This window comes from Ambystoma mexicanum, chromosome 11 (genome assembly GCF_040938575.1).
Source record: "Ambystoma mexicanum isolate Mex_15411 chromosome 11, UKY_AmexF1_1, whole genome shotgun sequence".
Taxonomy (NCBI): Eukaryota; Metazoa; Chordata; class Amphibia; order Caudata; family Ambystomatidae; genus Ambystoma; species Ambystoma mexicanum.
Genome location: NC_090934.1, coordinates 1,064,837,991 through 1,064,854,727, shown reverse-complemented (window position 1 = coordinate 1,064,854,727; position 16,737 = coordinate 1,064,837,991). Strand labels below are relative to the sequence as shown.

The window sequence follows — 16,737 nt, the reverse complement described above, 5'->3', positions numbered from 1 at the left end:
AACCCAGTACTACAAATATCAAAGGGAATTCTTATTCCCCGCTATTAGTCAAGCCTGGAAAATTGAACAGATGTCAATTGAAAGCACATTCTCTGGCAAACGGTTCTGGCTAGCTGACGACGGACAGTGTGACAGCCCCGAATTTTCAGCAAAGTACTGCACATACCACTTTCAAGACATGGAAACAAAAATAATTGTGAGTTCTGAGATCGTGCAGGTGTCCCAATGTAAATCCTCAGTGGCCATGGAGAAACATAGTTTCATAAAATCCCTCGGACATCTTCAATCAAGGGGAATGCAAATAGACCTCATAGCCACTGACAGACATGTTTCAATAGCCAAGGCCATGCGAGAGAAGTTTCCAAAGATTCATCATCAATTTGATGTGTGGCACGTTGCCAAATCGGTGAATAAAAAAATCACATCTGCTGGTAAAGAAAGGGTTTGGAAAATATTTTACAGTGGTCTGTCTTTCACCAACCATCTTTGGTGGAGCTCCAAAACTTGTGATGGGTCTGTGGAAATTCTACTTGAAAAATGGCACCACTGTTCCAACGTTCACTCATGGACAGAAAACCAACATTTTCACGAATGTTTACACAGACCGTTTATTGGAGGAGCAGGAACGCAAGAAGTGGTTGGTGCCATGTTAACCTCCACACAAAGCTTTTGAGAAGATTGTGTATGACAAAACTCTTTCAAAAGGGTCTCACAGAATTCTGTCACACCAGAGATTTGGAGGTGTTCCACAATATGTGCCTAAAGTACAGGCCCAAAAGTTTGTATTTCGGCATTAACGGTATGCAAGCCTGAACATTAGTCGCCGTATTACCGCATAATAAGTACCTAGGTAGAGGACAATCGAGAACTGTTGGGAACTTTGGGATGCAGTCACACCTTGGCCTTTGCAAAACTTAGCAAAAAATGGGTGGCAAAGCTAATATACCAGGAAATGGAATTCGATTTTGTGAAAGATCTCACTTTGACTGTGTTGGCCGCGCATACTCATGGAATGGATCCTGATTTTGTTCCTAGGACACATACAATGCCACAAAACATTGCAAACAAGCCCTGTCCACCTAAAGCTGAACTTGTTGAACAGTTGACTTCCCGGTATAAATAATATGCAGCAGTGTTATTAATGTGCTCACTGTAACTTTTGGGATATGTTTCCCAATGTTTCTACATTGTACACCAACAATGGAATGCTATTAAACTCTCATTTCAGTGCTATAAAAAGTATTAAGATGTGTTTAATTATGCAGATTTAATCTGGTTTATGATTCATTAATTTGTATCTTTTGTCTTCCCTTAATTTATATTACTGGTCCTCGAACGATAACATGCATGTCTGTGGTTGCTAGGTGCCCGTAAATCCCTCTGCTAGACCCAAGCCACATCCACACATGCAGTGCATGGCTCTGGCGTTGATTGCATGAATTGTCTTTTCAAATGTATCCTCTTTGTCAACCACTCTTTTCCCCTTCCCCCCCCCTCACCTGGACTTGCGCGATCATCTACCCTGCTTAGGTCCTCAGGATATAGGTAGACATGTGTTGCTTTTTGGGAGAATATATTACTACATGGGATAAGGGCTGTGATGTGTGTCCTTGACTGATCAGGGCACGGGAGGGTCAGATGGATATCAGCATGAAAGGAACTGCGGTGTCTGGGTGGGTGGGTTCAGATCTGGCGGGGTGGAGGTTGTAGTGCATGGGAAGTTCAGTGGAGATGAATGGGCACTTGGATTTATGACTGAAGCACTTGTGCATTGGCGCGATATAAATGCAATATAATATAATATATGGTATTGTGGTCTGTTTCAGACAGACACAAATGGAATCTTAGGTTTCACCAGTCTTTCAGTGACTTGTATGATGTTTAACTGCATAAAGAGGTCTGGGAAACCCTCTACCGGTACACACACATCCCATTGACCTGTTCTTGGGTGGATGACCCCCAGGAGGGTCTCAACTACGTTTTAGCTCACTATGCTTTCCACAGAGGAGACATTTCCATACACATATCAGTCTTTGTCCCACCCATAGGTAGTCCAGCACCAAAATCGTAGGCAATTCTCCTCTGAACAAGAGTACCAACAGCATTCCCAGGCACTTGTTTCGGCCTAGTCAGGCCTCATCAGTGAGGTGGAGCTATGCCTAACCAAGCACAGTAAGCATGGGGTCCACGTCTGGATTGCCAGAAAATGTATTCCAGTTTTACAGTTAGTTTTTTGAGTGAGCGAATATTAGAAACGCCAAGAATTTTGTTGAGCTCCTCATAGTGTTTTTTGGCGGGTTGACCATTTTTATATAATTTTTTATACTTCTCCAATTTCTCTTAGGAGAGAGGGGGAGTAAGTTGATCTCATGACATATTAATGAGTTCGGAATGTATTGTGCGTAAAGCGTCTAAAAATGTATCGATTTCAATGGTACAGATGTCGAGCAAATAGAGGAGGATAGGTTCAACTTTAAGTAAAACTGAATGAGAGGAAGTAAAAAAAACATACAGTATTTAAAAAGTATAATTTTCATCTGAGATGTGAGAATTTTGATTTTGTTATTTAAATAGGTTTTCCACATGATTAAAGAATACGTATCGGTAAGTGGATAGCCTAAATAACGGATCAAAGGAACATAATTGATAACAACCCCATTGAGAGACCAGTCGTAACTAGCGAGATTACGTCTGCCACTGGCAAATGTGAGAATAAATGATTTAACTGGATTAACTGTTAAGTTGTGTTTCAGTGCAAAGTCAGCAAAAACATCAAGTTTTTTTTGCAGACCATAAGGGGTTCTATAAAAAAAAAAGACATTGCCAGCAAAACCCATCCAGTCGAGTTTAATAGTGCCTATTCTAACAGGGAAAATTACTTGATCGAGCCATAACGCATCTAGGCCAAGGAGATAAAAATGGAATAAAATTGCTGCCATGGTGCATCCCTATTTAACACCTATTTCGGTAGAGATTCGATTACCGAGAGCCCCATTAAGATTCAATCGTATACAATAGGTGTATGCTGATGGAGTAAAGCAACAAGAGAAACCAAAGAAGAGGGGATGCCCAATAGTATCATTTTGGACCATAGAATCTTGCGAATCACGCTATCAAAAGCTGCAGTAAGGTCTAAGCTGGCCAAATAGACTGGCCCCATATTTTAGTAAGAGGTTTGTGCCTCAAGATGGGCTAAGAGAGTTGCATTAAGCGGGCAGCCAATGAATTTACGAAAGCCCACTTGGTAAAGAGACATTATAGCATGTTTGTCAATAAAGGTTTGTAGTTCTTGTAACAAAAGCAAGGAATTTATTTTTAAGGAGGCATCTGTTAACGCAATGGGACGATAGTTATTCGGAGAAGCATGAGGTCCCTTTTTATAGATGGGTATAATGAGAGCAGAACGCCAGGAGGATGGAACAATACCAGACTGAAGGATCAAGTCGAAACAAATCTTTAGAATGTGAGCCCATAGTAGGGGATCGGATTTGTAATCACAGGGAGGCAACCCGTCGGGGCCGGGGGCCTTGGAATTTTTTTGTTTGCCTATAACATCGACAGTGTCAGAGATAGACCATTTCGATTGCATACCTGGGACTTATCGGGGTTGGCCACCCTTTAGAGAAACAAAACATTCCGGCATCTGGTATTTTTTCTTTATATAGCTAGTCCAGGCGTCTGCAGAGATTACAGATTCAAACTGCCGGTGAGGAATCAGAACTCAGGGTTTGCAAAATAGACCACACAGGTCTAGTGTCATGTCTTAATAGGTGGTAGAAAATATTTTGGTTATCAGCTAAATATAAAGAGCTTTTCAACCTTATTATTTTATTTTTGTAAGTCTGTTTGATTTTCCTTATATGTTCTCTAATGGCGTCCCAGTGAAGATTGGATCTTAGTAGCTGTTTGATATGTCGATTTGTATCTTTCTTGAAAGCCGCGAGATTTGAATTGTATGTGTGAGCATGACTAACAGATGGATAGACTTGCAACTTGTTTTCTACAACAAGACTGTTTATATGAAGTTGAATACGGGAGACATTTCTTGCTTCAACGTACAGTAGCGATGGACAACCCACAGCTATTTTGGTTGTAATTTCACAATCGGCTTCAATACATTTCACAAGCTTATGGCAAAGTTTGACATTCCATCGTACAGACAATGACTGTCACTCAGGTTCAAACAAAGTTAAGCTAGGGTATTCAGAAAAACAGGCAAAAGGTAGACGTAACTCCAAATTAATGATCATATGATCACCTAATTCAGGGTTAAGAATAGTAACAGGAGTAGTAAATGGGTAGAGTCTCGAAGAAATGAAGAAAAAGTCAATCATTGAGTTGTGCCCCTATACCAGGTGTAATTGTGAGGCACCAAACTAATAGGAGGAGATTGCATATCCCATTCTAAAAAAGTCTAACCAGATTTGCCCGTTTTTCCTAGACAATTCAGATTGAGTTGGCACCATGACATTAGTATGAGATAAGGCATCATAACGGAAGGCATTAAAATCGCCACCAACAACTATTCTTACAGATGGGTTAGCAACGAATGCTGTCTCCAGCACAAAATCAATTCATCAAGGATGACAGTAAGGGAAGTGGATAGCTTGTCCCAATAGATGCAAACTACTAAAACAGTAATAGAAGGATTTACATTGGCAGTTAATTGAATAGCCAGAAGTGCAGCTGAGCTGCTAACCAATTCTGAAGAGCACTTACATGCTGTGTTAATCAAAATAGCTAACCCACCCGATGGTCTTCCTAATAGGCCCCGGGTTGCCTCATGGGTTTGTGCAAAAAAAAAACTCAACAGTGAAGGGTAGTTGGCACATAGTTTCCTGTATTAGAATAAGATGGTTGGTATTCCTATGCCAAGTTCTGAAGTCATTAGGACCACAGGAATTCCATGATATTATATGAAGGTTAGCGGGGCTATAAGTCTCCTAACGAGTCAGCTTGCAAACCTGATAGTGCAGTAGATGGATCCATCAATTGAAACCCCTTAAGTGCAGACACAAAAGCCATCAATTGTTTTATTGTGTTGTTAGCGATCTTTGGGACAACTCCCTGGGCAGAAGAGTTAGGAGTTTCCTCAGATGTGGTTGGGGTATTGACATAAGCTTCGTCATCGTCAATATAAGTAAATAATGTGGGTACTAAATCAATTGACTTCAGGTCATCTCGCTGGTCCCCAAATGAGTTTCATTATAAATAGGGAGTTAAATCTGCAAATCATATTGTTATTATTGACAGAGGCAAGTTTCACCCATTCAATGTCATTAGATCTTATAATTAGTTAGGCTGGAATAGCCCATCAGAGTGGCAGATTTAAGCTCAATAGCCAAGTTGGAGACGACTTTGTGCACTGGATCTTTGTCAAGAGCGCCACTGCATGTAGCCAGAGAAGCCATCTGTGGAGAGCCATTAGCAGTGTGTTGTAGAGGCAGCTCAGCTTAGGTCTCCTCTCCTTTTTTATCACGATTATCTCCTCATTTTGACAAACGATCAGCAGGTAGAGGTTGTCTGCTTTCTTTCAATTTTGTGGGTTTGCATATGCCTTTTAAGCCCTGATCGTTGCCCAGGCCAATAATTACTTTATCGGTTTTCCTAGGGGCCAACATAGGATAGAAGTGTGATAATACAGCTTGTTTAGGGGCATGAATGCAGTTGTCCAGGATAGGCAGTATTATCTGGATTTCTTTGTCTTTGAGAGCACACAAGGCCCCTTTATTTGACTTATTTGTCCCCTTTTTCTCACCTTTGCTAGGGTTCGAAGGGAACAATCCCGACATACCACTGGGGTCAGGTACATTTTTCAAATCAATAGGGAGCTTTGATGACGACTGAGCCGATTAAGTAGGCTCAGAAAGGTTAAGCAAAGCTTTTGATTCTTCGTTTAGTTGGTTTAGGTCAATGATGGTGTCACCACCAGATAAATTGAATATTTCTTTCAAGTTGGTGTTATGTCTGTCATTTTTGGCAGATGCCTGATTTTTAGATTTTTTTTCTGCTTTTGCCTTCATTCTTTTGTCATATACCTTGCGTTTCTCTACTCTGGCAAGGGCTCTTTTTTGTTTTCTTGTAAGAGCAACAGAAAGAGTTAAGACAGGGCAAGGGACAACATTGGGCACCTTGTGAGTCGCCTTCAGTTCTATATCTTCTCCAGATAGATCAATCAGGTCAATAAGAGCAGAGGGGCTATCAGGGGGCGCATTTTTTTAAATATCCTGGGGCGGAGAGCCATCTGAATCATTCAATCGTGGTTGGACCGTAATCCTAGTAGCTATTTCTTTAACAGCGAGCACATGTTCCACCATATTTGAAGCGTTTGATGCCACTAATTGCTGGAGAGTTTGCTCACGGACGATTGCCGCCCGAGGCATTAAATTAGGACTTTCAGCCACTGCCTCAGCAAAGGTTTTTGTCTGGGTGGCCATATATATGGTTGATGGCCTATCTTCACGATTGTGGGTTAAGAGTTGAAATCTTATTACAAGTAAAAAGCAACCCTTCTATTTTGCTTAATTTGACAGACAGCTATATAATTTGTAAATGCAAAAATCTAACTTCCTCATGTGTTTGCTCGTGACCCTTGTCTAACAAATTCAAAATCCGGGTGATTACTGTGAAGGCCTCGGGGCTGGATATAAAAGCTAGAGTGGGAGGCTTTCGCTGTACCCGGATTAACAAGTATAGGTGCAGAAGTGGAAGATTGGGGGTCAATAGGACATTCTAGAGTATTAATATCTTGGGTTGGATTTCTATCTTTTTTTTCGGAAATAGGAGAGCTATTGAGTTGCACATTAGGTACAGTCCTAGAGGAAATACTTGGAGTAAATATGCTACCAATTTCACGATCTTCTCTATGTGCGTAGTAGCGGGAATGTACAGAGTATGAATAAATTGGTACATTATTAAAGAGAAAAAATTTTTCAACACCTTTGGGTTACTTGTGTGGAAGGCTCATGCGAGAGTCTGAATCGCCTGCCCAGTTCAGTCTCAATCGCAGGAGCTAACATTGAAAAGTTGGCAAGATGGTTGTTAAAACATTCCACACCCATTTATTTTCTGATTGCATCCATATCTAGACTGTCATCCAAGTTATCACAATCATTCATCCATTCTTTTGGCAAGATTGTGTTTGCCTCTTTTATAGATAAGGAACCTGTATTCAATGTTTGAGTGGATAGTTTTTTGGACAGTCTAAGGGATTCAGTCACAACGACAGAAGGAGTCCTGTCTGATGGAAGATTGTCAAAGATGATGTCCTTGATACAGGTGGTAATTTTTAAAGAAGGAGAGGTACTCTGTAAGTCTAGATCTCCAGGCGCCTTATCCATGGTATCTATAGAAGGGGGCATTAACATGTCATTCTCTAACACAGAGTTGTTCATGGCACCCAAAACAGGGGCAATCATAGGATCGATATCCAAAATTCCCCGAATACCGGTTGCGGTGTTAAGATCTTTTCCTTCAATAACTGGGAGGGGATCTACATCGTTAGAATCATTCACTTTGATTCCCTCTGTGGTCTCCATCGTAGATGAAATAGATGGTGTGCAACAATCCGCAATTGCCAGTTTGGTAGTAGTACGTTTTCGCCCACTACGTAATCCGTTAACTATAGTTGGAAAGCGTAGTGGAGGAAAAGCATCCGTAGCAGAAGCTACACTCTATTAAGAATGTATGAAAAATAACAAAAAGGCAAAAATATATAGTTTGCACCAGCCGCAAAGGGATGCCTAGTACAAGGTTATGAAACACTCTTAAAAAGAATAATAATGGAGTGCAATATTAGCAATCAAAATGAAGTCAGCCACTCACCCACAACCCCACACCCTAACAGCCACTTGCAATGGCACTTGCGATGCGCACGCTCCCCAATAGTTATGGAAAGTGAGGAGGGGACGTTGGCTGGCAGGTGGGCGGGGTCACAGGGGGAAGCTGTGAGTAAAAGAAACAAACCTAGGTAAGACACAAGCGGAGTATAGGTTGGACACTGCGAACCGCGGTAAGAGCAGGTAAGTGCAGATCACAGTGCAACAAAGACAGTGTTAAGCAGAAATACAATTACTTTGAATATGTAGTTCAGAAAAGTCCAGAGAGTCCTTATTCCAAAGCCGTGTTACGGCAGGAAACAAATTGGTCCCTTCAAATTGAGGACGGCAAGTTAAGTCCAACAGCATGCACTGCAGCCCAACAGCCACTTGCAATGGCACTACCGATGCGCGCACTTCCAATTTCTTCCCTTATAAAAAGTTGAAGAAAGACCTGTGTATATATGTTATAAATCAATGAAATTCACATTGTCCTTAGACCATATATTTCAAGTACATGTTTAGTGGCTCAGTTATTATTTATTCCGTCATTAAAGGCGGTGAGAAAGCATAAATGTTGTATAGCCAATGCTCGAATGAGAGTCAAGACTCAGCTCTAAGTCTTGGGTCATATTTGAGCATGCTTTACATTTTGAGCAGAGCTGGCACAGTTACCTCTTGTAGGTTTGCTTAATCTCGATCATGAACTCACTAAGACACTCTCCTCTGATTCTCAGCCTCATGTTCTTCTCGGTCAAAGTCTTCATGTTTGCCAGCGCCATTATGTCCACAGGTCCATTGCTGCGCTATACCAAATAAAGTAACGTAAAGGTTCTGAAGATTAGCTCAGACACTCTGATGGTATTTTATTTTTCTCTCTATTTTTGGATCGTTGAATGAACATATGCAGTGTTTAGCCATGAAGAGGGACCATGCTCTGAAATGCTTTGACTGTACAACATTTGTTTTCTTTCTGCCTTTCATGATGGAAAAAAAAGGAACTGAGACACTAAACATGTGCGTGAAATATATGGTGTAAGGAAAATGTGAATTTCATTGATTTATAACATATGTATACATTTTTCTTTAACTTTATATAAGGGTAGAAAGGGAGAGCAAGTGGTTGGTCCAGGGGCAACTGTGAACCTGCATGTTGTGTCATACTTGAGCCAGATCTCCTTACATTCCGGAAGCTCCTCAAGACCCTCCTTTTCTCTTCCTCCTTACATCTCCCCCTCCACTGCTAATGGCCCCTCTGCCTCTTGACTGACTGCCTGGTTCCTTCAAATTCTTACAGGACACCAGGCCTACCCCGACCTGTCCATCCCTGCACTTGGTCTCCCCGGATGCCCCCCTTGCCCCTGCCCAACCTGCACTTGCCCTGCCGGGCCCCCTCCTCTTGCACAAGCATGACTGGGCTTGCACCCCTAGAGCACTTCCAGCCCCGTACCTCACACTTAGCACGTGGACCTTTTGTCTCCTGCACTCTCTGAATTAACCTGCCTGTCCACCTGGCCTCCCCTGGCACTCGCTTAGCCCACAGGCCCTTCCGCCCTGACCGGCACTTCACCCCATCCCCTCTACCCGCACTTCTTGTTACTGCACTTACCCGATCCCAATGTCACAAGGCCTAGTAGGACCGTTTTTGTGTTTGTCATCCCTGCCTCCCCTTATTCTTGTCATGTTGCTCCTTGAAAAACACTGTTTATAGGCGCATTACAAATACCCAATAAATAAATAAATCGTTTTTGTGTTTGTCATCCCTGCCTCCCCTTATTCTTGTCATGTTGCTCCTTGAAAAACACTGTGTATAGGCGCATTACAAATACCCAATAAATAAATAAATGTAAGTGTCACATGTTTGGCGACTACATGAAGGTGCCAGGCTTGCTGGGAAAGAAGTTTGTTGATAACTTTTTCTTTAATGCTGATAAAGTAGAAGAGGTTAAAGCTTAATGCTCTCCTCCGCTTTCCAGATGTCAAAAACCAATACTTAAAATAAAATATGGGTGCAGTACCCGCCATTGATGGCATTATCTGGACATATAGTGCCATTAATTTGTTGTTACACAGAAACCACCCTTTCTCCAGCATGGGGTCTGGCATGGATTCACATGCTCATGAATATTCCCTGTCGTCAGGCTGGGAATCCTCGGTAAAGAAAAAACAGTATCAGTTTCGTTTCTGATCTGTCTTTCGTAGTAGTAACCAATCACTGATCTCTGTGTCATACTGACCACAGCCAATGACTGCCCTCTCCCTAAGCCCCGCCTCTGGCAGTCATCTACAGATTTTTACTGCACGTTCAAGTGTTGGGATCCTCGTGCTATTGCTCTCGAGCGTTAGTGCTTTTTTTCACGCTTTTTCTTAGGAAAATGTTCTCTTTTTCGGTCAAAAGAGCCTCAAGCTCCATCGTTTCTTTATCCGATCAATGGGGACCCGTGTCGGATTATTCTACGCCCCTCAAGGGTGAAGATTTCGTCGAGCCACGCTTTTGGCGGACTCCAGAAGCTTCTCAGGCCCATCTCGGACATGGCCCAGGAGAAGGGAAGCTCGTCGCCCGGAAAGCTATTCAGGGTCTGCCCTGGATGCCAGCTTCAGAATGTCTTCAAGGACGACGAACACTCCTTTTGCCTTTACTGCCTGCATGAAGACAAGACGCACGTGGAGAAGGACTGTGCGTTTTGTGGCAATATGTCGGAGCGGACCATGAAGGACCGCCATCAGCGTCTCGCCAACTGGCTGGAAGGAAAGAGTCCGTCAGGCGAGAAGAAGAAGAAGTCCGAGCGGTCTTCTAAGACCTTTGAGGGCGCCCCGGCGACGGGGGTCCAACAGAAGGCCAAGTACCGCGATTCCGCTGGCACCGGGAGCGCCGAACGGTCAGGCTCTACGGGTGCCAGGCAGGGCGCATCCTCCCCGGCGCCATCAACCACGAGCCAACGCTCTGGCTCGGGTAAGAGGAAGGCCGAGCACCAGGCGAAGCTCTTGGAGAGACCCCGGTCGTGCTCGAAGGCCCCATCGGAGGGGGAGCGAGGTGGTGACCCTCCCCCCAAGGAGAAGGCGGTGAGCGCACCTAAGGTGGTGAAAGCCTGATCCATCCGGCCAAGGCCTCTATCGAGACAGTCGCGGCGGCCCTGGCTCAGCCTGTGGAGGCTACACCAGTGGTGGCGACCTCGGGGCCCAGAATCTCCCTGCCACCGCGGAGGGAGTCCTCTTTCATGCCCATCGACAGGACCACCGTGAAACCTCCGATGGAGAAGAAAAAGGGGGGGGCAGGAGGTCGTCGTAGATTCGGCCTCAACCTCTGAGGAGGAGCTGATCGAAGTCTTAGGCCACGGCTCTGGCGTGGAAGAAGACCATCCTGTCGGGAGGGACCCCGACGTGGGAGAATATGAGAACGTCGAGGGTGCCGACGGGGCTCCTGATTGCCCGTCGGAACCCTCTCAACCAGTGCCGCAAGACAACTCAGCGGCCATTTTGTTGGCTATACAGTCCTTATGCTCGGAGATAAGGACGAGACTGCCGTTACCACCAACGGAGGAACCGCTCCCGACGGGGGACCCGGAGCCAGGCCCTTCTGGGAGCCCTCCTCTTAAGAGAAGAAGGATTCATCCTCCACCTCCTTTTCAACCTTCGCGCCCTGTTCAGCCCTCCTCCCCGTCCACGACACGTGGGGATGATACGGGGACTGACACGGCCGTGACGGGTAGTGACGACGAGGTTTACGACGAGGATCTCCCGTCGTCACCTCCCTACCGGGCTTCCCCGCCCGACGAGATTGGATCGTTTCACGCCATGATCGCCAGGGCATACGAGCTTTTCCAGCTCTGCCCGGAAGAGAAGAAGAAGGAAGGTTTCCTTTATCAACGGTGCAAGACCAAGAGGAAGACGGTCCTCGCTGTACCTCTACTGGACGATATCTGGGATGAGGGTCTCGCCCTCCTCAAGAACCCATCCACAACTCCGGCTAGAAGGGATCGGTACGAGAAGTAGTACCGGGTCCCGGACGCGGCCCCCTTGTGCCTTCGGGCACAGTCGACCCTGGACTCGGTCGTCTCCGCGGCGGCCAGGAAGAAAGCGGGGGGGGGCGCGGCCTCTACATCAACCTCTCCGCCGGACGGCGAGGGAAAGAAATTGGACACGATGGGACGCAGAGTCATCTCTTCGGCAGCGACGACGATTAAGGCTGCCAACACCTTGGCTATCGTAGCCCGCTACGACAGGGAGTTGTGGTACAAACTCGCCCCCCTGCTGGACTACCTACCAGACGACAAGAGGGCGGAGGCCCTAGAGATCTTGCAGGAAGGAGAAGTGGCGTCGGACCACGCAATTACGATGGCGACGGACATCGCGGACACTGGATTTCACCAGTTGGGCAACGGCGTGTGCCTTAGGCGGCGTGGATGGCTCAAGGCTACTGACTTCCGTCAGGACGTGCAGACCAGAGTCTTGGACATGCCCTTCGACGGGAGCAACCTGTTTGGGAAAACAGTTGACGATTCCCTACAGGCCATCAAGGCGGACACGGAGACGGCCCGGGCTCTTGGTGTTCTCCAGCAACGACGGCCGCCCTTTCGGAGCGGTGGAGGCAAACAGGGTGCCTCCAAAGGTTCCATCGGCGGATTCTCCACCTATCGTCAAGCGGCCCGTTCGTCGTCACAGGAAGCCTACAGGGGACGAGGCAAGTCGGGCGGACCCCGCCGTCGTCGCCAAGGAGGACCTCGTCGAAGCAGGACTGAACCGGCCGTGGGGTCGGGCCCCCACCGAAGCACCCCGGTGGGAGGCCGACTGGCGAGCTTCGTCGGCGTGTGGGAGTCCATCTCCACCGACCGTTGGGTGCTGGACGCCCTGGCTCAGGGTCACGCGCTCGAGTTTCTAAAGAGGTGCCCGTGTGTCCCCCCTGTGGCCAGGAAGGAACATCACGTCCCTCAACTTCTCTTGGAGGTAAGGGGGATGCTCAGGAAGGGCGCCATCGAGCTTGTCCCAAAGAGGCTTCGGGGCTCCGGAGTTTACTCAAGATACTTCCTCGTGAAGAAGAAGACGGGAGGATGGCGTCCCATCCTGGACCTACGACGACTGAACAAATTCATCAAGGCACAGAAGTTCAGGATGGTCACCCTCCAACATGTCCTGGGTCAACTGGAGGAGGGCGATTTCCTGTCGTCGTTGGACTTGGAGGATGCCTACTTCCATATCCCCATCCTAAAGGGACACCGAAAGTTTCTCAGATTCGTGGTCCAAGGGCGTCACTACCAGTTCAGAGCCCTTCCCTTCAGATTGAGGTCGGCACCCAGGGTGTTCACCAAGTGCCTCGCACCTGTGGCGGCGCGGCTGCGCCTAGAGGGGATCCACGTCTACCCCTACCTGGACGACTGGCTCATCCGGGCGAAGACGAAGGAGCTCGCCGTGGAGCACACGGCAAGGACCGTCCAACTACTCGCGGACCTGGGATTCTCCATAAACTACGCCAAGTCCCACCTGGTGCCCGCGCAAGACGCGCTGTTTCTGGGAGCAAAGCTCGACACATTGTCGCTTCTGGCCTCTCCGTCGGAGGAAAGGACGAGGGCCATCTTGGGCAAAGTGCAGCAGATGCTGGTTGCGGACGCGGCCAGGGTGAGGTCCATCAAGTCCCTCCTCGGAATGATGTCTTCTTGCATTTATCTCATCCGCCTGTGCAGGCTCCGGATGCGCCCGTTGCAGGAGTTCCTGGACGCATGCTGGCTCCAGACGACGGGCAGCTTCGAGGAGAGGATCACACTTGACGAGAGTTTCCGACGAGCGATCCGGTGGTGGGGCACCCGCGCGCATCTGACGGCGGGCATGGACTTCCAGAACCCCGGCCACCAGGAGACAGTGACCACGGATGCCTCCCTGGAAGAGTGGGGAGCGCACGCCGAAAATCTGCACGCGAGAGGCCTTTGGTGGCTTCCGACGGAGAAGTCCCTCCATATCAACGTCCTGGAGCTCCGTGCAGTGTTTTGGGCCCTCAGGTCCTTTCTTCCGTCCCTAAAGGGCAAGGTGGTTAGGATCTTCACCGACAACACCACCACCATGTTCTACATCGGGAAGGAGGGCGGTAACAGATACCCAGCCCTGTCCAAGGAGGCGCAGGACCTGTCACATTGGGCCGTCGCCCAAGGGATGTTTCTGGTGCCGTTTCACCTGGCAGGAATAAAAAACACCATCGCTGACTCGCTCAGCAGAGAGCTGCGCTCGTGCCACGAGTGGGAACTATGGCAGGATCTAGTGGACCGCCTCTTCCGACGGTGGGGCACACCCCAGATCGATCTGTTTGCGACGGCGACAAACTCCAAGTGCCGGAGGTTCGCCAGAAGGTTTCCCCAGCCGAGGAGCATGGGCAATGCTTTCTCGTTCCCCTGGGAGGGCCTGTTTCTATACGCGTTCACTCCATTGCCGCTGCTGATCCGGCTCATCAACCAGCTCAAGAGGTCACGGTGCAGGATGATCCTCGTCGCACCTGCGTGGCTGAGGCAGATATGGTTCCCGGACCTTCTGGACTTGTCAGCGTCCCCGTCAATCAAGCTTCCCGTGGACGCGGATCTTCTCTCCAGGGAGGGACGGCGCCATCCTCCATCACAACCCAAAGTCGCTGAACTTGCAGGCCTGGCTCCTGCAGCGTTAGAGTTTGGAGGCTACGACATACCGGCCGACTGCAGAGAGGTTCTTGCAAAGGCCAGGGCGTCCTCAACTCTTAAATGCTACGGACACAAATGGAAGAGGTTCTCTGTCTGGTGCCACGCACAGAAGATTAACCCTCTACGGATTACGGCTCCCCAGGTACTGCCGTACCTACTGACGCTGGCCAAGGCTGGACTGGCGCACGCGTCCATCAAGATTCATCTTGCTGCGATCTCCCGATACACCAGAACCACGGGGCGGACGTCTTTGTGGTCTCATCGTCTGGTGTAAGAATTCATGAAGGGACTGTTCAGATCGTTCCCGCCAGTGAAGGCTCCGGCCCCGGCGTGGGAGCTCAACGTGGTGCTGACCAGGCTCATGAGACCTCCGTTCGAGCCTCTGCACTCGGCTCCGTTGAAGTTCTTGTCGTGGAAAACAGCGTTTCTTGTGGCCATCACCTCCGCACGACGGGTGGGAGGGATCCAGGCCCTTTCCTGCAAGCCCCCGTACTTGACTTTTCACGACACGAGGGTAGTGCTCAGGACACACCCCTCCTTCATGCCCAAGGTGCCGTCGGACTTCCACCTCAACGAACCCTTGGTGTTGCCTGTTTTCTTCCCATCGCCTTCGTCGCCGGCTGAAAGGACTTGCTTGATGTGGCTAGAGCGCTGAAGTTCTACGTGGACCGCACAAAGTGTTTTCGGAAGAAGTCACAACTCTTTGTGAACTTTGGACCTGTCAATCAGGGGAAGGCTCTCTCGAAGGCTTCCATTTCCAGATGGCTCTCCGGCTGTATAATGTACTGTCATCGGTTGGCAAACCGACCGCTGCCTGGCCGTCCGAGAGCCCATTCCACCAGAGCGATCGCAGCTACCACAGCGTTCCTATCTGGTGTGCCCTTGCTGGACATCTGCAGGGCTGCTCCGTGGAGGTCGACGCACACCTTCACGAAATTCTACTGCGTCGATCGGGATTCCAGGGAGGAGTCCAGGGTCGGCCAAGCAGTGCTGCGCAACCTGTTCGCCTAAGGTGAGCCTGGTGAGGAGGTAAGAATTGCTTAAATTTGAGTTTTGGATATAATGCTTAATGTTGAGCCTTTGCCACCTCCCGTGGTTGTGCATGTGTGTACTGCTATGTATTCTTTTATTTATGAGCATGTGAATCCATGCCAGACCCCATGCTGGAGAAGGAACAAGTTACTTACCTGTAACTGTTGTTCTCCAGCATGGGTCTGGCATGGATTCACATGCGAACCCTCCCGCCTACCCCTCTGCGGCTCTTCACTTGGTCATACTGCCACTTCACGTGCTTCCAAATCTGAAGATGGCTACCAGAGGCGGGGCTTAGGTAGAGGGCAGTCATTGGCTTTGGTCAGTATGACGCAGAGATCAGTGATTGGTTACTACTACGAAAAACAGATCAGAAACTAAACTGATACTGTTTTTTCTTTACCGAGGATTCCCAGCCTGACGACGGGGAATATTCATGAGCATGTGAATCCATGCCAGACCCATGCTGGAGAACAACAGTTACAGGTAAGTAACCTGTTCCTTATTCAACAGTGCCACCATACATACATCAGTAGATACAACCACACAGATCTTGTCTCAAGCCAGTATTCATCCACTTTTCATCAATGCAGCCATATGTACGCTATGCACTATATACACTTAAAATATCACAATATATACATACTTAAAAATGCCAACAAAATTGGCTTGGTTAATGGTTACAATAATTAGTTTAGTTAATGTTTCATATTTGTTCATAGTATTCGATGCTCAAGGCCCATTCATGTTTAAATTGTCTTTTTTTTAAAAGTATAAACTCTCAAATGCCTTGTTAACATTTTTTGTCTTAACAGCAAAAGCAAGTTTGAGGATGTGCTTGGTCTGTTCATGTGCTACAGTAAACTGTCTGATATTCTAAAAGAGAAAGGTGGAAAAGGCAAATCTGCTGGCAATAATAAGACGTGCAGAAGTCTTCTTTCGATGAGCTTTGTAGCCAAGCTCTTGACTGCTTTGTTCAGGTAAGACCTTTTAGTTCTTTTCATGGCAACACAGCCCAGTCTCTTTCTTACTATGATGATTAATAGCCATTTGTTTTTTCTATGTCTGTTAATCATGTAAGTGCGTTTGAACCACAGAAATCTCCAGGGTGTGGATGCTTGTCCTTTTGCAGAAATAACCTTCCTTCTTACCTCTTTCCTTCTCAGCTGTTGAGAACCCTTCCCATCCCTACTTGTGGATGTCAAAGGTATCCTATATCTTGGTTTCAAAGT

General features: G+C 47.4%; 1 protein-coding gene across 4 annotated transcripts in view; it reads left to right on the top strand.

The window, feature by feature from the left end:
• FANCI (FA complementation group I) overlaps positions 1 to 16,737 on the top strand; it is a 1,757,660-nt gene that overhangs the window by 652,479 nt on the left and 1,088,444 nt on the right. For all 4 annotated transcript variants that reach the window (XM_069624307.1, XM_069624308.1, XM_069624309.1 and 1 more), the window contains one exon: positions 16,321 to 16,485. In XM_069624307.1, the coding sequence (XP_069480408.1) occupies positions 16,321 to 16,485 (165 nt within the window). The remainder of the gene's footprint in view (positions 1 to 16,320; positions 16,486 to 16,737) is intronic.